Source organism: Podarcis vaucheri, assembly GCF_965113315.1.
Source record: "Podarcis vaucheri genome assembly, chromosome: 1".
Taxonomy (NCBI): domain Eukaryota; kingdom Metazoa; phylum Chordata; class Lepidosauria; order Squamata; family Lacertidae; genus Podarcis; species Podarcis vaucheri.
This window is the reverse complement of record NC_138759.1, coordinates 127,144,334-127,169,079: the sequence shown is the minus strand read 5'-3', so window position 1 is coordinate 127,169,079 and position 24,746 is coordinate 127,144,334. Positions and strand designations below refer to the sequence as shown.

General features: G+C 47.2%; 1 protein-coding gene across 1 annotated transcript in view; it reads left to right on the top strand.

Moving 5' to 3' along the window:
* Positions 1 to 24,746, top strand: part of DNAH7 (dynein axonemal heavy chain 7) — a 191,652-nt gene that overhangs the window by 34,340 nt on the left and 132,566 nt on the right. The window contains exons 17-20 of the mRNA XM_082219677.1: positions 896 to 1,581; positions 3,857 to 4,043; positions 13,452 to 13,645; positions 16,258 to 16,456. Of these exons, the coding sequence (XP_082075803.1) occupies positions 896 to 1,581; positions 3,857 to 4,043; positions 13,452 to 13,645; positions 16,258 to 16,456 (1,266 nt within the window). The remainder of the gene's footprint in view (positions 1 to 895; positions 1,582 to 3,856; positions 4,044 to 13,451; positions 13,646 to 16,257; positions 16,457 to 24,746) is intronic.

The window sequence follows — 24,746 nt, the reverse complement described above, 5'->3', positions numbered from 1 at the left end:
TTCAGCTTCCAAAAAACGTTCGCAAACCAGAACACTCACTTCCGGGTTTGCAGCATTCGGGAGCCAAAACGTACAAGTGCCAAAGCGTTTGACAACCAAGGCATATATACATTTTTGTTTTTCAAATATTTACAGACAAAAACACAAATCACAAACATTTCTAATATACATATATTTGATTTCCTCCCCTCCCCTTTCGTGGTTTCTTTTTCATTTTAATTTTCATACTGCATTTTCCACATTACCCCATCTTTAGTTTATTCTTTAGCTTCTCTTAATGATATGTTCAACAGCTTGTTTTACGTTAATCCTGCTAATGAGCTTATTTGCATACGTGAGTTTTTCAAACAATTCCACAAATTTCCCCCAATCTTTAATAAAAAAACCTCTTCTTCTTGGTTTCTTATTACATCCGTTTATCTTGCCATTTTGGCATAATCCATTAATTTAATTAGCCACTCTTCCTTGCTTTGTACTACATCTTCTTTCCATCTCGGGGCAGAAACCATCAGATGTCAAGGAAATATACAACTGACTTTTAGAAGACATTTTAAAGCAGCCCTCTTTAGGGAAGTTTTTAATGTTTGATCTTTTATTGTGTTTTTAATGTTCTGTTGGGAGCTGCCCAGAGTGGCTGGGGAAACCCAGCTAGACGGGTGGGTTATTATTATTATTAATAGTAATAATAATAATAATAATAATAATAATAATAATAATAATAATAATGGCATACACAGACAGGGTTTTTTTGGTATCTCAGTACCTACTGCATTGTGTAGATTTTTATATCATATGCATGACTTCCACCTTCTAAAAGTTGTAGTGTAGATATGATTTAACATGTGACCTACATTATGCTACTTTTTTTAAAAAAAAAAATCTGCTTTTTCTCTAGATTGATCAGTTTAATGCAGAGGAGGAGGCGTACGGGTGGTTAACATCTCAGTATCCTCAACGTAAAAAAATCCAAGATACCCTAAATCCGTATCTTCGGCTTTATGATATGGCAGTAGAGTTTAACACCAAATACAGAAACTGGATGGATGGAATATTCACCAAGGTGAACCCGGATACAGTTGAGCTGGATACAGGGAACTACTGGCGCGCATTGTACAAACTGGAAAAAACCTTCCACGATTCCCCGAATGCCTTATTTCTAACAACGAGGGTCAGGACAAAAGTGGAGGAATTTAAGGAGCACATTCCGTTGATCCAAGTGATTTGCAACCCCGGCTTGCAAGACCGGCATTGGGAGGCCATGTCAGAAATCGCCGGGTTCCCTCTGAAGCCCTCCGAAGATTCTACTGTCTCTTCCTATATTGATATGCACCTAGAGCCGTTCTTGGAAAAATTCGAAGGCATCAGTGAAACAGCCAGCAAAGAGCATTCACTTGAGAAGGCCATGGTGAAAATGATTTCAGAATGGGATGCCATGGAATTTGTTCTTCTTCCTTACAGGGAAACTGGGACTCACATTTTATCGTCTGTGGACGATATTCAGATGTTGCTGGATGACCACATTGTTAAAACGCAGACCATGAGAGGATCTCCTTTCATTAAACCTTATGAAAAGAAGATGAGGTAAAATATTTCCTAAGGGGGCGACGTCAATAACATAGCGCACAAGTGGCCTTGTTTGATTTGTGGTGTAGATCATTCAAAGTTATTTAGGGCTCAAAGGACATGTGAGAGTGGCAGACCATTGTGAAAAAAGCAAATCGCTGATTTCATATAAAGTCAACATGGGAGGAAGGTAGTTTAAAGTATAGGGCAGGCTGGAGAAGAGAGGTAAACTCTCAATCCACCTTAATTCCTGTGGTTTTTCTCTTTTTCCCCCCTTTGAAACTGGAAGTAGCCTCCTCTGGGAGGGAAAGTAGTTAGGACATTTTTTTGGGGGAAAGCATTACGGTGGAGGGAGAGTTTGGCTCCCAGAGCCCACCCTCTGCTTAATTTCCCACCAGTCCCTACTTGGGCCCTACCATTCTTACATCATGCAATCTCACAGGAACCCTGTGAAGTAAAATGCTGAGTGAAAAGATAATACGTATTGGTTTTATGTTTCTGTACAGATGTACTCCTGCTTCTCCTGTGTCACTCTCCTCCTGCCTTCACAAAAACCCAAAGAGTGGGTACTAAATAAGCAGGCAAATTGGACAGGTCTATGGATTTGATACCATCGACCATGAAATCCTTCTGGACCATCTAGAGGAGCTGGGGGCACTGTTATACAATGGTTTGGACGAGTGAAACCAACCACCTGTCTCCTTGATCCTTGCCCATCCTGGCTTATAAAAGCTAGCCGGGAAGGGCTGGGCGATGGGCTTTGTGGGGTGGTGAATGCTTCCCTCCGTGAGGGAGCCTTCCCAGACCCGCTGAAAGAGGCGGTTATTAAACCGCTTCTTTGAAAACCATCTTTAGATGCGGCCACGATGGCCAACTATCGCCCAGTCTCAAATCTTCCATTCTTGGGCAAGGTGATTGAGCGAGTGGTTGCTGAACAACTCCAGGCACACCTGGAAGAAGCGGACCATTTAGATCCCTTCCAGTCGGGTTTTAGGCCTCATCACGGGACTGAAACTGCCTTGGTCGCACTGATTGATGATCTCCGGCGGGCTAGGGACAAAGGTGAGAGCTGTTTCCTAGTTCTGCTGGATCTCTCAGCGGCGTTTGATACCATCAACCATAACATCCTTCTGGACCGTCTTGAGGGGTGGGAGCTGGGGGCACTGTCATACAGTGGTTCCGCTCCTTCCTCCTGGGCCATGTCCAGAAAGAGGTGTTGGGGGATGAGTGTTCAGACCCCTGGGCTCTCACTTGTGGGGTGCCTCAGGGTTCCGTCCTCTCCCCCATACGCCTCCTCCTCTGCATTAAACTGATCAATCTAGAGAAAAAGTAGAATTGGTTTTTTAAAAGAAAAACTTAATGCAGTAGGTACTGAGATAAAACAACAACAACAACAACAATCCCTGTCTGTGTATGCAATCATCATCATCATCATCATCATCATCATCATGTCTCCCATGTGGGTTTGGGCTGCGTGTTCATCAGTATGCGGATGATACTCAGCTCTACCTCTCTTTTTAATCAGAACCAGTGAAGGCGGTGAAGGTCCTGTGTGAATGTCTGGAAGTGGTTGGCGGATGGATGATGGTGAACAGATTGAGGTTGAATCCTGACAAGACAGAAGTACTGTTTTGGGGGGACAGGGGGCGGCGGGTGTGGTGGACTCCCTGGTCCTGAATGGGGTGACTGTACCCCTGAAGGACCAGGTGTGCAGCTTGGGAGTCATTTTGGACTCACAGCTGTCCATGGAGGCGCAGGTCAAGGAAATACACAACCATCTGACTTTTAGAAGACATCTGAAGGCAGCCCTGTTTAGGGAAGTTTTTATTGTCTGAAATTTTGTTGTGTTTTTAATATTCTGTTGGGAGCAGCTCAGATGGTAAACAAACAACAACAACAACAACAACAACAACAACAACAACAACAACAACAACAACTATTATTATTGAAAATTAGTTACACCTTTTATGCTCAACATTAATAGCCTGAGACTTTTTGGTACAGAATTTGCATTTCACTGCATAGTATGGACTCCCCAACCAACAGAGACTAGGATGGGAAAGGGAACAGGGCATGAACCATTGTGTTGTTGGGTAAGCACAGGCTCTGGAACTGCTTTCCTTTGTGAAACTATGAGAGAGAACTACATCGGAGCTAGCATTTTTTCCTTACTCCCAGTTCTACAGGTGTATGGAATTTTTAGACTTACTATGCGCCTTGTTGGGCGTTCATCCCAAGAGAAAGGTTGCTTCTGTAAGCAAGGATCTAAAACTCTGTGTGTTCTGTTTTGCAGGGAATGGGAAGCAAAACTTTTGCTGGTGCAGGAGATCTTGGATGAATGGCTCAAAGTTCAGGCCACTTGGTTGTATCTGGAGCCAATTTTCAGTTCTCCTGACATTATGGCTCAGATGCCTGAAGAAGGGAGGCGATTCACCTCTGTGGACAAAACATGGAAGGACATCATGAAATGTGCCATCCAGGTAAACATTTGTTCTGTTTTTGAAATCAGAAAAGAACTACTGATGGTAACAAAAAGGGAATTGTGGTTTGTCTTATTAAGCTCAAAAACACTGCTATAAATCAATTCAGAAATAAAGTCTGTCCTAAACTAAATTGCACATGCTGAAAACTATCCTGTTGAAAACTAACCATTGCTAACTTGAAGGGATATTAGGAAGATTCTAACACAATGCATGTAATTGTAGGAATGAAAGACATTATAATTGTGAAAGGCAACTCAAGTGTCTTGAACTTACCCTGATGTTTATTAAGTAGCATCAATTTCAAGCGGGGTTACTTTCAATTACAGTGGTACCTCAGGTTACATACGCTTCAGGTTACAGACTCCGCTAACCCAGAAATAGTGTTTCAGGTTAAGAACTTTGCTTCAGGCTGGGAACAGAAATTGCACGGCGGCGGCACAGCAGCAGCAGCAGCAGCAGCGGGAGGCCCCGTTAGCTAAAGGGGTGCTTCAGGTTAAGAACAGTTTCTGGTTAAGAACGGACCTCCGGAATGAATTAAGTACTTAACCCGAGGTACCACTGTACATGTGTTTCAGGCTGCAACTGTATATCTGGTCCTCAGTATGCTTGCTCAGAAGTAAGTCCCAATAACTTCAGCAGGACTTAAATTGCAGTTCTGGAAAGACTGTCCTCCCTGCAAGAGAGGGGAGTGGTTGTGGGCGGGAGCCCGAGCACTGCCCCTAGCAGGGGGCATTAGCCCCCTGCCTCCAACTCACCTGGCTGGCGCCCATGCCCCTCGGCGGGCATCCAACCAGGTGCCTGAGAGGGGGCGTGTTCAGCAGCCTTTTGCTGCGGCACCAGCCTCTCCCCGGCCTCATTCTTCGTCGTCTTCTCGCAAGTTACCCACCCTCCACTCCCTTTGAGTTAGGGTTTAGGTCATTGGCCTTGCTATGGACCTTAGGTTGGTCGCCCTGGTTGTCTGGGGGGCCTGGTAGGAGTTTTTCCATTTGGCATTAGGCTTTGTGGTTTTTTCGCCTACCTCGTAGCAATCGTCACAACTTTTGTGGTATTGGTGGGTAGGTTAGGCATTGGAATAATGTGTTGTGGTGTGTCGAAGAGCTAGGTGTAGCCATCGCCTATGCCTTCAATTTTTAGGTATTCCGTTAAAGGAATCTGGCGGTTGTGTATTCTGTCCGATGCCTGCTTGGCGGGAGGCCATGGCACGACCCTCGGTGACATCAGGGGTGAGCCTATAGTTGGATTAGCATCAGCAGGCTCCACCTACTGTTGAATAAACCCACTTGTTTGAGAGATCCAATGCCTAAACCAATACCTTTTCACTGCTGTAATCAATAAAGTTGTGGCCTTTCCTTGCCCATTAACCTTATATAACGCGTCCTTGTGTATTCTTTCCACATTGCGGGGGTCGGGTCCTCGAACCACAATACGCCGCTGGGAAGCACAGTGGACTTAGTGGAACTTACTTCTGAATAAGCATGCAAGTAAGGAGCCTCTTCACCCCCATCGTTCAGCCCAGACACTGAGGTCCAGCGCTGATGGCCTTCTGGCGGTTCCCTCACTGCAAGAAGTGAGGTTACAGGGAACCAGGCAGAGGGCCTTCTCGGTAGTGGCGCCCGCCCTGTGGAATGCCCTCCCACTAGATGTCAAGGAAATAAACAACTACAGTGTTGCCTCGGAAGACGAAAAGAATCCGTTCTGTGATTCTCTTCGTCTAGCGGTTTTTTCGTCTTGCGAAGCAAGCCCATTGAAGGATTAGTGGATTAGCGCTATTAGCGTCTTTTAGCGGCTTATCTGCTGATCGATCAGCTGATAAGCGGCTTAGTGGCTTAGAAAAAGGGGGGAGGAAAAAAACCCCGCAGGAACTCGCAAGACATTGTCGTCTTGCGAAGCAAGCCCATAGGAAATTCGTTTTGCGAAGCACCTCCAAAACGGAAAACTCTTTCATCTAGCGAGTTTTCCATCTTGCGAGGCATTCGTCTTGCGGGGCACCACTGTATCTGACTTTTCGAAGACATCTGAAGGCAGCCCTATTTAGGGACTTTTTAAATGCTTGAAGTTTTATCGTGTTTTTAATATTCTGTTGGGAGCCTCCCAGAGTGGCTGGGGAAACCCAGCCAGATGTGGGGGGTATAAATAATAAATTATTATTATTATTATTATTATTATTAGGCTGCAATCCTGTGCACACTAGGCATTGTGGGAGACACTGAGCTGCCCCTGCTCCATGTCGCCATGTCTCTTTCACCCCCTCTTCCCAGTAATGTCTACTTCAACCCGATATGTGAAATAGTGTCGTTCCAGCTGTCAGCAGCCATTGAGTGTGGGGTGGAGGTGGAGCATAGGCAATGCAAAGTCATGTAATGCGTTCGTTAAACTAGATGTTATAAGGAACAGAGCAAAGCAGTCACAGTAGCCCAATGACCTGTATAATGCCTATTCTGTCCTTATTAGAGGATAAACCACAGTGAACTCAGTGGGATCAGGCCTTAGGTTGCAGCCCTGTGCACACTTAATTGGCACTAGGCAAGTAGAGCCCATGCAAAGGTTTGGATTTGCATGTCATAAAAAGCTGGTGTTCAAAATGTCATCTGCTCCTTAGTAGGTCGAATGTAAAAGTTCTGGGTGCAAGTCTTGGTATTCCTGCCTTATTACAAGACATCATCATGCTGATCTTGAAGAGTGTGTGTATATATGTGTGTGTGTGTGTGTGTGTGTGTGTGTGTGATAGAGAGAGAGAGACAGAGTTTGTAGATAGAGCGACAGAATCGTAGAATTGAGGGACAACATAGATCCTCTGCTCTCTGTGATATTTTCATTTCATTTCCCTGTTTTTCTTTAGCTTTGTTGCAATGTAATTATAAAAACTCCATAAAAATTATTTGACTACTGAAAATAGAGCTCGGTTCTTATGACGAACAGTCTGGTAGCTCATTCTGCCATTCCATTTCCATGCACATTAACTCTCAGGATCCTTTGCCCAGAAGGTGGCAGTGTGTGTCTAGGAATAGCAACTGGGTTTTATAGTTGTGAATTAAAATCCCCTATCATTGTAAACTAAATTTAAGCCTGTGCGTTTATTTTCTGACTTGCTGTTGTGTTTTATAATTGCTGCGAGAAACTGTAAAAATCCCCATTGCCCTGTGTTTTACCCCAGATTTGAATAGGCTTTATCTGTGTGGCTCAGAGCAATGAGGACAAAATTGCTCTTTTGATTTCGTCCTGGCTTTTGATTAAACGAGTCGAATAAAGGCGTGATCTTTATCAACGTGGGAAGAGAAATGGAAGTTAAAATATCTTAGGATATGGAATTTGGCATAATAACAGACCAGAGATTCTTTTTCCATGCCCTGGCTTAGCTTCAATATAGTTTTACCCCCGCCGTAAGGTATCCACAAATAGCATTAGTTCTCTGTCAAATCTTGATCCATGACTGCTTTGTTTATTCCTGATGTTCCATCACAGTTGTAGCTGTGAAATATAGCCAGAGGAAATCGTGAAAATGGGTGGCTGTAGCCTGTGCTAAAACGTACCTTTATTGCAGCTACCGCTTGAGGGTGCTCATGTGGCGTCAATCAGCATTTTTCTCAGGGCTGAGGGTGAAAGGCCATAGAAAGCATCTGGGGGACAGGAGAGGAAAGATTACCTAAAGCTTATTTTATTATTTTCACTTATTATATTTGTATACTGCCGCAGGTCTCAGGGCGGACGCAACATAAAATCACAATTTAAAAACCCAAAATACAGTCATACCTCGTGTCGCGTTTGCTTCAGGTTGAGCGTTTTCAGGTTGCGTCCTGCGGCGACCCAGAAGTACCGGAAAGGGTTACTTCCGAGTTTCACCGCTCGCACATGCGCAAACGCTCAAAATGACGTCACGCGCATGCGCAGAAGCGGCAAATCGTGACACGCGCAGACGCGGGTTGCTTTCTGCTCATGTTGCAAACAGGGCTCCAGAATGGATCCCGTTCGCAACCAGAGCTACCACTGTACATAATAAAAGTAAAAAACAAAAACACCCCCCAACACATTTTAAAAGACCATTGGATGTCAAGAAATAGCAGTGCCAAGGATACTTTGAGAAGGAAAATGTGTTTTGTAGGTATGGTGTACATCAGGGGTCAGTAAACTTTTTCAGCAGGGGGGCAGTCCACTGTCCCTCAGACTATATGGGGGGCCAGACTATATTTTGGGGGAAAAAAGAATGAATTCCTATGCCCCACAAATGCATTTTAAATAAAAGCACACATTCTGTTCATGTAAAAACACCAGGCAGGCCCCACAAATAACCCAGAGATTCATTTTAAATAAAAGGATATATTCTACTCATTTAAAAACATGCTGATTCCTGGACCGTCCGTGGGCCGGATTTAGAAGGCGATTGGGCCGGATCCAGCCCCGGGGCCTTAGTTTGCCTACCCATGGTGTACATAGTCAAGGAAGCATGCTGATTCCAAGTTCACTCACTCCAGTGTAACAAGATTATTTGAAAACATTTCTACTTAAGAGTAAAGGAATGAGATGTGAGCGAGGAGTGTCTGCATGGTAACATTTAAATCTGTTTCCCCATTCATGTAGCTTATTGCCATACTCGGGTCATTGGGTTTGGGATCACTGTCTTAATTATGGACACAAAATAAGCATTTAAGCATCTTTAAGTTCAAGTTGCCAAAGGGAAGCAGCTGTCTAGACCACACAGAATTTCTGACTGCAGGATTCATATCATGCAGAGAGGGAGAAGTGAGAGATGGTCAGTGGTTGGAAGAAGCTGACACTGGCTGGAGGAAACCAAACACAACACTATCTCTGCATGTTAAATCTTCTTATTCTAGTTGTCGTCTTATTCTAATTGACGAAGTACGGGTCCATAACTGAGTATTAAATATTTTCATCCCGAAGACCCTTAAGGGAAACAGGTAACTGCAGCAATTTCCTGCCCCATTCCATTAAAATGGAAAATTATATACAGTGGAACCTCGGGAAGGGAAGGGAAGGGAGTTTGGATTTGATACCCCGCCTTTCACTCCCCTTAAAGAGTCTCAAAGTGGCTAACAATCTCCTTTCCCTTCCTCCCCCACAACAAACACCCTGTGAGGTGAGTGAGCTGAGAGACTTCAAAGAAGTGTGACTAGCCCAAGGTCACCCAGCAGCTGCATGTGGAGGAGCGGGGAATCGAACCCAGTTCACCAGATAACGAGTCCACTTCTCTAAACACTATACCACACTGGTTCTCGGGTTACGATGGGGATCCGTTCCAGAGGCCCTGCCGCCACCTGAAAATGCCACAACCCAAATCATCACTTCTGCGCATGTGTGGTGCAATTTAGCGCTTCTGCGCGTACACAAACAGCGTGATCCCAGAAGTAATCCATTCGTGATCCATTCTGATCACGAACAGCGCGATCCCAGAAGTAATCCATTCCGGGTTTGACCAGTCGCAACCCGAGGGTTCCACTGTATACAAATTTTGCCATACTAGAACTAAGGCTGGGCAATATATCACCCAAAACCGTATCCAAGTCCATATAATGATATCGGTTTCATAACCTTTGACCTGGCAATATATCGTGAATCATAATGTGTGTGGGCTATCCGAAATTCACAGCGTGGGGAAAAACTGTGAAGCCAGCCAAGGCCTCTACATAGCTCCATCCTTATTTCAGACATTGTGATATATCAGTATATCGTGATGGTTAGCTGGTGATGGTATCATGGTGTTGAAAACCAGCCCTAATAGAACATACACATATCTTTGTATGCCTATTGACCTCCAATGTAGTAGAGCAGTCAGCAAAAAGCAAAAGGGAATTCTGCAACATTTCAAAATCCGCCCAGATTTCAAATTTTTAAAACTTGATGGCAGTATATCATAGAAACATGGAATTTTAGAATTGGAAGGGATCAAAATCTCATCTAGTCTAACCTCCTGCTGTGCATAAATCTTTTGTTCAATGTGGGGTACACACCCGTGTTTCTCAGATTAAGAGTCTCATGCTCTACCAACTGAGCTTGTTGTTTAGTCGTGTCCAACTCTTGGTGACCCCATAGACCAGAGCACACCAGGCACTCCTGTCTTCCACTGCCTCCCGCAGTTTGGTCAGACTCATGTTTGTAACTTCGAGAACATTATCCAACCATCTCGTCCTCTGTCGTCCCCTTCTCCTTGTGCCCTCCATCTTTCCCAACATCAGGGTCTTTTCAAGGGAGTCTTCTCTTCTCATGAGGTGGCCAAAGTATTGGAACCTCAGCTTCACGATCTGTCCTTCCAGTGAGCACTCAGGGCTGATTTCCTTCAGAATGGATAGGTTTGATCTTCTTGCAGTCCATGGGACTCTCAAGAGTCTCCTCCAGCACCATAATTCAAAAGCATCAATTCTTCGGCGATCAGCCTTCTTTATGGTCCAGCTTTCACTTCCATACATCACTACTGGGAAAACCATGGCTTTAACTATACGGACCACCTTTGTCCATGGAGTTTTCTTGGCAGTGATACTGGAGTAGCTTGCCGGTTCCTGCTTCAGGTGGATCACGTTTGGTCAAAACTTTCCACTATGACCTGTCCATCTTGGGTGGCCCTGCACGGCATAGCTCATAGCTTCTCTGAGTTATTCAAGCCCCTTCGCCATGGCAAGGCAGTGATCCATGAAGGGGACCAACTGAGCACTTGACCTCAAATTTCATTATCTCCGTTCTAGAGGAAAGGTAAACAGTTAAAACCCACATTTACTAAATTCTGTTGAAAATAGTGGAACAGATACTGTCCAATATTAATTGCTGGCGAATGCCAGCTGTTAGTAGCTGTCAGATACTGATTGCTTCAGTTATTGGAGCTTGTCATATACTAACCCTTACTCAAATGAGTTTTAATAAATAAACCGAGTAATTAATAACTAAATCTGCAGATGCCTTCTCTCCTCTGCAAAAATGGAAGCATGGGTGCCTCATCTTAAATGCTTCCTCTCATATGATGTTTGTTAAGATATGTTAAAAACAATTCACTTTCTTTTTTTAAAAAAGTGTTGCTTAATTTAGTAAATGAATTTTTTTAAAGAAGCGATTCATTAGTAAATTCATTTCTTAAAGGTCGCATGCCTGTTTCTTTTTTTTAAAAAAATAAGATTTTGTTAAAGCTTTTTCATAATACAATAAGATAAAAGAAACTAATCTAAACAAAAACAAAAACAGAGTGAGAGAGAGAAAAGAAAATACCAAAGGAAAGCAAAAAAAAAAAAAAAAGGAGGAAAAAGAGAGGAAAAAGAGGAAAAACAATAGGACTTCTGATTATCCGTCTGTCAGTTACATATGTAAAAGAAATTACTCAAAATATTCACTCTAGAATGACATCTGACTGATCTACTTTCTGTTAGGCAATATTTTCCCAATCCTCCAACCCAAATGTGCCAGATTAATTCGTTTTCCTTTTCACACAAGAAGTCCAAAAGGGACTCTCTAATTACTGTTACTGAGAAAGATGATCAATAGTTTTTCTCTAATCAAATATATCAACGTTATCTCCAATAACCTCAAGAACCATTCCTCCATATTAAACAACAGTAAATCTTACAATCTGTGTTCACACAAGAGTCTCTCTCTATATATTAAAATAATATTCCACGGTTCTTTTCTTATTATGCATTCCTTAATTTGCACCCAATTCCATCACTTCCATTCCCATTTCCTGTTGTATTTGCCGTGGTTTTCCATCAGGTTGCATGCCTTTCTCTAATGTTACTGCATGCCAGAGCGAGTTATAAGTCAGCTGTCAAGATTCTGGCTGGTAACCTGTCAGATGCTCTCAAATGTTGGCTATATACATGCCAGCTGTCAGATACTGTGCAGTGTTGAAATAAAAGCTATGTTGAGAAGGCTCAGTGAATATTCATTATTTATTGAGAACATTTATATCCCACCGTCCCAGCTCGAGACTGAACGAGTCAAAGTGGCAAACAAGTACAGGATATTTTAAAAATTAAAAAAAATATATATGAAAAAGCTAACAGCAAGAATATCAGCAAAGCCACAACTTCAGGAGATGATGAAATTCAGAAGCAGTTGAGAAGAGAGAAGAGGAGTTCAGGGATTTTTTTTATAATTATTTTTAAATTTGTGTGTCCTTGCTTTTCAGTTTGATCCATTTGCATGGTTTTATATGTTTTGTGGTATATTATGCATTGTGACATGCCATTATTTTTATTGATTATACTTTAATAATTCTTTATTGTAATTGTTAAGTGTAAATTGTTTAATTATTTTTTGCTGACATTTAATTTTACTGCTTACTTTTATATTCTAAAGGATTATTGAATGCTGCTTTATTTGATATAAGTTGATTATTTTAAAGTTATGCTTTTATTGCTTTTTTGTAATTAGGTGTTTCTTCCGCATTGTGTATACAATCGTACCTTGGAAATTGAACGGAATCTGTTCCGGAAGTCCGTTTGACTTTAAAAACGTTCGAAAACCAAAGCGTGGCTTCTGATTGGCTGCAGGGAGCTCCGGCAGCCAATCGGAAGCTGAAGAAGCCCCGTCGGATGTTCAGCTTCCAAAAGAACGTTTGAAAACCAGAACACTCACTTCTGGGTTTTGTTCATTCTGGATTTGTTCGGGAGCCAATGTGTTTGAGATCCAGTACTAGTAATACAGAAAGGCGGTATATAAACTAAAAGTGAAAAGTGAAATGAAATGACATGTTAGTGCCACAGAAGGATCAAGGGAACTTTCAAAGATGATTCATTATCAAAAATATACAGAGGAAAATGGAGCCAATTCCTCTCACCTCTGGGCCTTTCACCTTCTAGAGCAGAGATGTAAAAACAGTGACCCTCCATAATATACAGAGGAAAATGGAGCCAATTCCTCTCACCTCTGGGCCTTTCACCTTCTAGAGCAGAGATGTAAAAACAGTGACCCTCCATATCTTGTTGGACTACTGCTCCCAGAGTCCCATTCTATTGGCCGCACTACCCGGGGCTGATGGGAGTTGGAGTCCAGCAACACTTAGATGGTTACAGCTTCGTTGCTCCTTCTTTGAGAGCCAGTGTGATGTAGTGGTTAAGAGCGGTAGTCGTAATCTGGTGAACTGGGTTCGCTTCCCCGCTCCTCCACATGCAGCTGCTGGGTGACCTTGGGCTAGTCACACTTCTCTGTAGTCTCTCAGCCCCACTCACCTCACAGAGTGTTTGTTGTGGGGGAGGAAGGGAAAGGATAATGTTAGCCGCTTTGAGACTCCTTCAGGTAGTGATAAAGCGGGATATCAAATCCAAACTACTACTACTACTACTCTTCTTCTTCTTCTTCTTCTTCTTCTTCTTCTTCTTCTTCTTCAGCAACTGAGTCCCTAACAAAACAACAACTGGCCTGTAGATTGAGATGGTGCTGATTTTCATAATCCTTTCTTCCTTTCTTCAGGACAAGCATGTTCTGACGGTAGTGATGATAGACAAGATGCTGGAAAAACTGAAGAAATGCAACGAGTTCCTAGAAATGATTCTGAAGGGGCTGAATGAGTATTTAGAAAAGAAACGCCTCTTCTTTCCCAGATTCTTCTTCTTATCCAATGATGAATTGCTGGAGATTCTCTCAGAGACCAAAGATCCGACACGGTATATAGTATTGGTTGATACGCAGCCGTAATTCACCTTAACGAAGTTTTCACATGCTATGAGGCAACAATGAACACATAGACACAGAGACACCTGTTCCTTATATATTGAAAACATTGCCATCCCTCCTGTTGTAGCCCTGACTTTATTTTTCACTGCTGTATTTTCTGGCGTATAAGACTACTTTCTAAACCAGGAAAATCTTCTCAAAAGTCGGGGGTCGTCTTATACACCACCTACAGCAGCAGCTCCTGCAGCAACTCCCCACCAAAGGACAAAACGACAGCAAATTAAATCAGAGGACACCAAGCTCTCTAGATGAAGCAGAAATATGCTTGAAAATTGGCCCCAGAAGCCCACCCCCATCACCTGCAACTGAACGACCCTAACTGCTCCCGGTAGTAGACCACTAGCAAATTCCACGAGAGTGGCTCATAACTGAGCGAAGTTCAGCGACGTCCTAGCGACTGAGGAAGCGAACCAAAGAGGAAGCACTCCGGCTCGCTCCTCTGTTTAAACGGACCCGGCCACGCCCCCCCCCCAGCCACTGGGAAGTGGAGCGGATTTCTGAGCCGGACTGGAGACTGGTTTTTTAAATTTTTATTTGGTGTGTGTTGGAAGAGGGGTAGTCTTATACGGGGAGTATATCCCAAACTGGAAAAGTTGGGGGTCGTCTTATACACCCAGCCGTCTTATACGCCGGAAAATACGGTACTTTGTTTCCTGTGTCCCCTTCACAGCAGGGGTAGGAAACCTTTTTCCAAGTGAGGGCCACATTTGCTCCTGGGGCAAGCTTCTGGGGTCCACATGCCACTGATGAGTCAGGCAAAAGTGGAAAGAGCAACAAATGTAAATTTCAGCTTTGTACAATGGGCTACTTTCTCCATAAACTCTCACATCCTTCTCTATCATCCATCCAGGGAAACAAGATACGTGATCCCTTGGGGGGAAGCAAACTGAGGCAGGCTGCGCGGGGTTGACGAGTGGAGCAAGTCCATGGGATTTCTGTAGATTTCTACACTTTGGATCATGATCTGGATTCGGACCCATGATCGTGTGCGTGATCATGCACTGTCCTAGGCACAAATACCATATTTTTCGCTGTATAAGATGCACCAGACCACAAGACCCACCTAGTTTTTGGAGGAGGAAAACAAGAAAAAAAATATTCTGAATCTCAGAAGCCAGAACAGCAAGAGGGATTGCTGCTTTCACTGCCCAGCGATCCCTCTTGCTGTTCTGGCTTCTGAGATTCAGAATATTTTTTTTCTTGTTTTCCTCCTGGCTCCTGGGATAGCTGGCTTCTGGGATAGCTGCGCAGCCTGCATTCACTCCATAAGATGCACACACATTTCCCCTTACTTTTTAGGAGGGGAAAAGTGAGCCTTATAGAGCAAAAAATACAGTATATATAGATGCTCTGCACCCTAGATTTTGCAGATGAGATTCCATGGATTTAGAACTTGGACTCTGTGTGTGGAGGTTCTATTGTAAATGTGAAGTCAAACGTGCAACCATGAGGGGGGAGCAGGTATGCTGCAGGATGGATGGGGGGGGCATCTTAGCGCCCCCCCCCAGTGGGGCGCAGAAGAATCTCTCCAGATCTTTGTTTGTTTTTTTGTTTTTATTGAATTTATATACCGTCTTGTATCTGGGGGTCTCAGGGCGGTTGCACTTTGACGTGCTTTCGAACTGCTAGGTTGGCAGGAGCAGGGCCCGAACAATGGGAGCTCACCCCATCACGGGAATTTGAACCACTGACCTTCTGATCAGCAAGTCCTAGGCTCTGTGGTTTAACCCACAGCGCCACCCGCATCCCTATACCATTGTATAGATGGCAATTTTTGTGGCTGGAATATAGCTCCTCTCTCTTTTTCTGCTGGCCACGGCCACCTCTTGCACATGGCTATTGGAAGGTTGTCCTCAAAAGGAATGTGCTGAAAAAGTTTCTCTGCCCCTACTTATAGGAAATGGGCAGTGCTAACAGAAGACTCTTGATCCTTGTACAGGTTGAAAGTCTGTACAAGACTGATGGTGTGAAGCAGTCAGGCCCTCGGCACGAATAGCTGTCTGACAAACAGGTCAGAAGGATGGTTATTGATCGCAGTGGTAAAATAACACTGGGTGGCTGTCTTAATGCTTGCTGGAAACTGTTCCAGAAGCACTTACAGAACACTTAAGCACAACACCTCTCTCTCTACACACACACACCAAAAAAATCTGAAATGAAAAATGCACAAAATAATTTTATGTGTTAGGCAGCAAGGTAGATTTTTCGAAGTTACGTACTATTCCTGGTACAGTCTAGCTCTTTGCTGGAAATTTTCTAGGACTGTTCCAGTAGATGCTTATTTCTGTGTTCAACATGTTTTGGAGAGAATTTACAGCAAATGGTACAGTATTTAATATGCAGAGTGTATTGTTTGTGAGACTGATAAATGGGAATGAAAAATGCTCTCTGTAGATGGAAGAAACTGCTCTGACTCATTGAGATAGTGTGAGGCTATTAATCTGAATATACAACACACAAACAACTTGTTCTTTGAAGGCGTCATAACTTGTTGCCTAACGCACCGTTTGTTTCTTAATTCCCTTCTCTCTTATTTCTGCAGGGTGAAGCCTCACTTGAAAAAGTGCTTTGAAGGAATTGCTAGTGTGGAGTTTACCGAAGTCTTGGATATCACGCACATGAAAAGCAGCGAAGGAGAAGTCATAGCCCTCATCAACACAATATCAACAGCTAAAGCTAGAGGTCAAGTGGAAAAATGGCTAGTTGAACTGGAAACAGCGATGGTCAACTCCATCCACAAGGTAACATATATCCCATTTGGGTAAACGCCAAACATATAGATAAAGCTAAACTACAGTAAGGGCAGGGATTAACATTCCGATTTAACCAAGTGAAGGGAGATGTACAAATTTAATAAATAAACACAATAAAAGCAAAAATGGAGTGTTAACTCGCCTTAAATACACCAGTCAGATTAAATCAAATAAACAAGAAATATTTGGTGTTATGTTTGAGGGGATGCCAGGAAACAGGGAATTATGTTCACATGTGGTGGGAGTGTAAATATGTACAATTTTGGGGGCAAAGGGTGTTTAAAAAGATAACAGAAATCACAGGGTTAAAACTGACTGAAAGTCTAGAGGTAGCATTGTTATCAATTTATGGTGGGGGTGGAAGATTTGCAGACTAGGAAGGACTTGCTCACAGATTTATTGACAGCTGCACGAATTATTATAGCTAGGAAGTGGAAGGGGCAAGCAGAATACAAAATGGAATAATGGTATAAAGAGGTGTGGGATATAGCTATTAATGATAAATTAACATGTGCCATTAAAGTAAGATGGGGAATATGCAGGAGAAATAACTTTGAGGAGATATGGAGGGTGTTTGTAGAATTTGTACTGTTAAAATGGAAAGGGGTCAAACCATCGCAAGAGGTGTTGAAATTTTGGGAGGTTGGATAGTTACAATGGAATGGTCTCGGTGGTGGGGTGCACATTTTTATTTTTATTTGTTTATGTTTATTACTTTGTAAAAAACAACGTTCAACAGACTGAATAACCCCTGATCTTAACCAGGGGTTCATATCATAGAATCATAGAGTTGGAATAGACCACAAGGGTCATCAAGTCCAACCCCCTGCCAAGCAGGAAACACCATCAGAGCACTCCTGACATATGGTTGTCAAGCCTCTGCTTAAAGACCTCCAAAGAAGGAGAATCCACCACACTCCTTGGCAGCAAATTCCACTGTCGAACAGCTCTTACTGTCAGGAAGTTCTTCCTAATGTTTAGGTGGAATCTTCTTTCTTGTAGTTTGGATCCATTGCTCCGTGTCCGCTTCTCCGGAGCAGCAGAAAACAACCTTTCTCCCTCCTCTATGTGACATCCTTTTATATATTTGAACATGGCTATCATATCACCCCTTAACCTCCTCTTCTCCAGGCTAAACATGCCCAGCTCCCTTAGCCGTTCCTCATAAGGCATCGTTTCCAGGCCTTTGACCATTTTGGTTGCCCTCCTCTGGACACGTTCCAGTTTGTCAGTGTCCTTCTTGAACTGTGGTGCCCAGAACTGGACACAGTACTCCAGATGAGGTCTCACCAGAGCAGAATACAGTGGCACTATTACTTCCCTTGATCTAGATGCTATACTCCTATTGATGCAGCCCAGAATTGCATTGGCTTTTTTAACTGCCGCGTCACACTGTTGGCTCATGTCACGTTTTTGGTCAACCAAGACTCCTAGATCCTTTTCACATGTACTGCTCTCAAGCCAGGTGTCACCCATCTTGTATTTGTGCCTCTCATTTTTTTTGCCCAAGTGCAATACTTTACATTTCTCCCTGTTAAAGTTCATCTTGTTTGTTTTGGCCCAGTTCTCTAATCTGTCAAGGTTGTTTTGAGGTGTGATCCTGTCCTCTGGGGTGTTAGCCACCCCTCCCAGTTTGGTGTTGTCAGAGCTGCTTCCAGATCCTAGCTCACAGAGGATCACGCTAGCCAGCGATCATTTAGTAAAAGTCTTTATTGAGTTACATTTTCCATTCTCAAGCTGCTGCGTGCAACTCTACGTCTAATGGCTAGATCGGCGAAGTCCCGTCTGAGTCTCCGCCCCTTGCGCACCAACTTAATATCCTAGCCCTGCTCCACCTTTTCCGCCTGACTGTTCTCCTCTGGGTCCCTCTGCCCCCCGGGGTCTCTTCCTTCCTGGATTCTTCTGACGCCGACCCCCCGGACTCTCCTGTCTCCTTGCGCCGGGCTTTAGGACCTGGCTCTCTTTCAGGGCTGCCTACTGCGTCACTTCCCTGTGCATTTGAACTTGGCGCGCGCGCCCAACTTTCCACTTTCCGTCTGACCGTTTCTTCGCTCCCCGATGGAGGTGTGGCCACTCCTGACTCATGCCCTCCCCCCTGTTGTGAGCTGCCAGCGCTTGATCCCTGGCTCTCTTCCTTTTCCCTGCTCTCTGGCGGTGACGCTGGTCCCGATTTCCAACTGCTCTCCTCTGAGTCCCCTCTGGCTCTATCTCCCTGGGGTGTTCCCCTAGGCTCCCCCCTTGCCCTGGCCACTGGTGCTCCTTTCTGTGAATCTTCTGATTCACTGGAAAGACTCGGAGATCTCGGGTCGTCGTCATCACTCATCTTTTCCTCTGCCTCCTCCCCCTCGCTCTCTGTTTCCTCCCTTGCCCTTGCCTCTGCTCCTGAACCCCTGACATCCATCCCCCCCTCGAAGCCCCCCGTTCCCCCCTCCCCTCCTTCCGGTGCGGGAGCTGGGTGCTGCTGCGGCAGAGGGACGAACGTCGGATACCGTTCGCTTCCCGTGGTGGGCCTCCATTTGAAGTCTCCCGGTTCTTCCTCCCTGCTCTCGTCGACGACGGTCACCTCCGCGTCCATCTCTGTGCCGCCGTGCTCGAAACCAAGGTCGTCCCCGAAAACGTCCATGTCCGTCTCTCCCTCACTGCCTCCTGGCGGCGTTGCTCGTCCGGGACCTTCCAGCCACCTCTTGCGCCACTGCTCCTCTGGTCTATCGTCCCACCAATACGAGGGTTCTGAGGCAGATCCCGAGGGTGACCCCTCCGGGGAACGGGCATCTCGTATCGGGTCCTCGTCCGAGTCGAACCCCCGGAACGTGCTTGCAGAAAGTGTGGGAGTGAAAAGCCAGTCGTCGAAAAGGTCTGCTGGCATTGGTCTATGTGGGAAGAGGGCATGAAACTCGTCCTTGAGCAGAGGTTCGTCCAAGGCGTAGCCCGGCACCCAGCTGTTCGCACTGCCCTCCTTGGCGAGAAGGTATTCTACTCTCTCTTCCCCCCACCTGGAGTCCAAAATTTCCGTGACTTCATTGATGCGCTCCTCCTGTGCCACCCCCGCGTGCCCGGTTCTTTCCCTGAGCGGACTCGGCGCCGTTCCGGGTTCCTGAAACCTGTGCGGTGCCTTGTAGGGAGTGAGCACCGATCTGTGGAACACCGGATGCATTCTGGAACCCTCCGGAAGCGCCAGCCTGAAAGCCACCGGGTTGACCTGCTCTTCGACTTGGTAGGGCCCCAGTTGCTTATGCCCTAGTTTCTTCTTGGCCAACGACCTGGCCGGCACTGCGTGGGCTGCTAACCAGACCCAGTCTCCCACATGGATCTCTTCGCCAACCCTTCTGTGTTTGTCCGCCTGCACCTTGTATGCGTGTTTGGCCAGCTCCAGGTGCCGCCGCAGCTGATCGTGGACCTCCTGCAACTCCGACGCGAACGCATCTGCTGTCTGCGGCTCCCCCTCCACCATTCTTTCCAGTCCCGGGAAGGTTCTGGGGTGCCTCCCGTTGTTGGCGAAGAACGGCGTGACCCCCGTGGACACGTGCTTCGTGTTGTTGTAGGCGAACTCGGCGAGCGGCAGGTAATCCACCCACGTCGCAGGCTGTTGATTCGCATAGCATCTCAGGTACTGCTGCATGATGGCATTGACCCGCTCCGCTTGCCCGTTGGTCTGCGGGTGTCTTGCCGACGCCAGGTTGATCTTGACGTTTAGGAAGCCCATCAGCTTCTGCCAGAAATTCGAGATGAACTGCCGCCCGCGGTCGGACAGAATAGACCGTGGCAGACCGTGAACCTTGAACACGTGGTCTATGAACAGTTTGGCGGTTTGTTCCGCCGTGGCCACCTTCGCACACGGGATGAAATGTGCCATCTTGGAGAACAAGTCCACCACCACCAGCACGGCCGTCTTGCCCCTCGAGCTGGGCAGATCCGTGACGAAGTCCAGGGCGACTCTCTCCCATGGTTCGACCGGAGTTTGCAGCGGTTCCAACAGTCCGACCGGCGGTCTGTGCACTGGTTTGGCCCTCTGGCAGGTGTCGCACCTCGCCACGTAGTCCGCGACCTCCCCTCTCATTCCGGGCCACCAGAAATCCCTGGCGACTAATTCCATCGTCTTCTCCTTGCCAAAGTGCCCGGCAGTGGGCGCGTCGTGCAGCTGATGCAGTACCTTGGCGCGAAGTTCGTCTCCCGGCACGTAGATGGCCCCTTTACGGATGAGCAATCCATCTCTCAGCTGGAACCCGTCGGTCGCTGCCGTGCCCCTTTGCACCTCTGCCATCTTTGCTTGCGCGAAGGAGTCATTCTGCAACGCTCGTCGCACCGCCTCCAGGTCCACTGTCGCCGCAGCGCACGCCCACACTGTTGGTGCGAAGATGTGCATGGCGGCCGCTGGCGTGGCGTCCTCCAGATACTGTGGCTTACGGGAGAGCGCGTCCGCCATGATGTTGGTGTCCCCCGGGACATACTCTATTCGGAAGTCGAAGTTCGCAAAGAACTCAGCCCAACGTATCTGCCTCTGATTCAGGAACTGTGCCGTGCGCCAGTGCTCCAGATTCTTGTGGTCCGTGCAGACCTGCACCGTGTGCTTGGCTCCAATCAGGAAGTGCCTCCATGCTTTGAACGCTGCATGAATGGCCAGCAACTCCCTGTCCCAGATGGTGTAGTTCTGTTCGGACTTGCTGAGCTTCCTGGAGTAAAACGCCCCCGGCCGCCAAACCCCCTGCGGGTCTCTCTGCAGCAGGACTGCTCCCATGGCTCTGTCCGAGGCGTCTGTCTCGACCCTCATCGGCCTGCTGGGGTCGACATGCAGCAGCTGCTCTTCTGATGCGAAGAGACGTTTGAGTGCCTGAAAGGACCGCTCCGCCTGCTCCGTCCAGATGAACTTCTTTTTCTTGGAGCTAAGCGTGTCCGTGATGGCCGCTGTCTGCATAGCGAAGCCTTTGATGAACTTGCGATAGAAATTCGCGAAGCCGACAAATCGTTGGACCTCCTTCCGGTTGCGCGGGCTTTTCCAATCCAACACCGCTCGAACCTTGGCGCTGTCCATGGCGAGCCCCTTGTCAGACAACTTGTAGTCCAGAAAATCCACCTCCGTCACGTCGAATTGGCACTTCTCCAGCTTGGCGTAGAGCCTATGCTGCTGCAGCCTGCTCAGCACTTCCTTGACGTGTCTGTCATGCTCCTGCTGCGATTCCGAAAAGATCAGGATGTCATCTAAGAAACAGACGCACGTCTTGTAGAGGAGCCCCGCCAACATGTGATGCATGAACGCTTGAAAAACGTGGGAGCCATTTTGCAATCCAAAAGGCATAACTCTATACTCGTAGGTGCCCAGTGGCGTGAACATGGCTGTCTTCCACTCATCTCCCTCCCGCATGCGAATGAGGTTGTACGCCCCCCGCAGGTCTAACTTGGTGAACACGCTGCCCTTCCGTACCTTTGCGAGGAGGTCGTCGATTCGGGGCATGGGGAAGTCCGATGGCTTGGTCACACTGTTTAAGATGCGATAGTCCACGACCAGCCTTTTTTGGGGCGTGTCCCGCTTCTTAACAAAGAATACAGGACTGCCCCCCGCTGCCTTGGACTCCCGGATGAAACCGCGCTCCAAATTATGATCTATGAACTCTTTGAGTTCCTGCAGTTCGTCCTCAGACATGGAATACAGCTTCCCTTTAGGCAGCGCCGCCCCCGGCAGCAGGTCAATTTTGCAGTCATATGGTCTGTGGGGGGGTAGCCTGTCTGCCTCCTTCTCGCAGAAAACCTCCAAAAATTCTGCGTACTTGTGGGGAATCGCTTGCAGCGTGCCTAGCTGCAGCTGTGACTCCTCTTGCTCCCCTTCCTGCCGGGGCATGATGCAGTGTTCAGCACAAAAGGAAGAGCCGAAGGTCAGCTGCCTCTGGTACCAAGCCAGCGTCGGGCTGTGCTTGTCCAGCCAACTCATGCCCAATACAATGGGCGTGTCCGATAGTTGAGTGACGTTGAAGCTGATGATTTCCCTGTGATTCCCAAGTCGCATCACCATTGGTGGCGTCTGCTTCACCACTTGCCCCCCTAGCAGCTCCCTGCCATCCACCGTGACAACCTGCAGGGGCAGCGTGGCAGGCAGCAACTGTATAGCGTGCCGGTCAACAAAGTCCTGCCCTATGAAGTCTGCATTGCTTCCCGAGTCGACGGTGATTGGCACATCCATGGTGATTCCATTGGGTAGCTGGAGCGATGCGGTGAGCCTCACTACTGGCTTGGGCGGGAGGGGGTCCATGGGCGGTAAAATCCCTGGGGACTGCTTCACTGACACGTCTGGCTGGGCCCCAGTGCCTCTTCCTCCAGCCAGACATCGTCGTTTCCCTGCTGTGGTTCTCCTTGCTGCGTTGCTGCAGTCACCATTGCTGAGGCTGCAGTGTGCTTGTGGAGCCTCCGGGGACACTCTTTCGCCATATGCCCTGGATCCTCGCAGATATAACACTTCCTGTTCCCTCTAGGAGGCTTCGCTTTCACTGCTGCCGGTGCTAGGGCTCTGGCTGCTGACTGAGCCCTTGCACTTCCAACCTCCATCGGTTCCACCCCTCCCCCTGTTGGAGGCGTGGATTGCGCACGCGCTGCTTCTCTGGGAAGGAAGGAGGAGCCCCTGGCTGGTTCGCGCCCGCTACGCCCTTCGTCCCTGCTCCACGGACGTTCTTCCAGCCGCACCCCCACCGCCAGCGCCCTCTGAACGATCTCCTGCGTGGTCCGGGGTCTCTCCCCCCTCGCAATTTCATCTTTAATCGAGCTGTGCAATCCCTCCCAAAACAGGTCTCTTACCGGAGCCGAATCTCTGTCCCATTCCAGGGCACTGACCAAGGCGAAAAAGCGTGCATGATACTGCCTTACGCTGGCCCTCCCTTGTTTCAATCCATGTATCTGCTGCCGAGCAAGATCCACGTCAATACTTGATAAGAAACACCCATCCATCGCTTTAATAAAGGCATCCGCATTTTGGAGCGCCGGATCCCCATCCCTCCACAAATTGCGCAGCCATGCTTTAGCATCTCCATGCAAATGAGACATGATGAATCCCACTTTCTCTTGCTCATCTCTAAAGTCTCTTTTCAGCAGTTGCAGGGCACACATTACATCTGCTCTAAAGTTGGGGTACTGTTGCAGATTCCCATCGAAGTGAGAGACCAGACCGCCTGTTCGTCTCGCCAACCCAATTCCCTCCTGTTTGGGTGTCAGTTGCCCTTGCTTAGTAAGCATGTCCAACCTGATCTGGAGATCCCTGCAGGCGGCAGCTGCCTCCTCCTCTCTCTTCCTGGATGCGAGAGCCTCGGCATTCAGTTGTGACACTGCTTCTCTGAGTTCCGCTATCTGCTGCTCAGCCGTCATGTCGTCTGCCGTTCGTGAGCTCGCTAGTAGGCACCTGCTTCTCTCCTCTCCTCGAGGCTGTAGATGCCCACAATTAATGTGACGGGACTTACTGTCAGAGCTGCTTCCAGATCCTAGCTCACAGAGGATCACGCTAGCCAGCGATCATTTAGTAAAAGTCTTTATTGAGTTACATTTTCCATTCTCAAGCTGCTGCGTGCAACTCTACGTCTAATGGCTAGATCGGCGAAGTCCCGTCTGAGTCTCCGCCCCTTGCGCACCAACTTAATATCCTAGCCCTGCTCCACCTTTTCCGCCTGACTGTTCTCCTCTGGGTCCCTCTGCCCCCCGGGGTCTCTTCCTTCCTGGATTCTTCTGACGCCGACCCCCCGGACTCTCCTGTCTCCTTGCGCCGGGCTTTAGGACCTGGCTCTCTTTCAGGGCTGCCTACTGCGTCACTTCCCTGTGCATTTGAACTTGGCGCGCGCGCCCAACTTTCCACTTTCCGTCTGACCGTTTCTTCGCTCCCCGATGGAGGTGTGGCCACTCCTGACTCATGCCCTCCCCCCTGTTGTGAGCTGCCAGCGCTTGATCCCTGGCTCTCTTCCTTTTCCCTGCTCTCTGGCGGTGACGCTGGTCCCGATTTCCAACTGCTCTCCTCTGAGTCCCCTCTGGCTCTATCTCCCTGGGGTGTTCCCCTAGGCTCCCCCCTTGCCCTGGCCACTGGTGCTCCTTTCTGTGAATCTTCTGATTCACTGGAAAGACTCGGAGATCTCGGGTCGTCGTCATCACTCATCTTTTCCTCTGCCTCCTCCCCCTCGCTCTCTGTTTCCTCCCTTGCCCTTGCCTCTGCTCCTGAACCCCTGACAGGTGTCATCTGCAAATTTGATCAGGATGCCCTTGAGTCCATCATCCAAGTCATTGATAAAGATGTTGAATAAGACCGGGCCCAAGA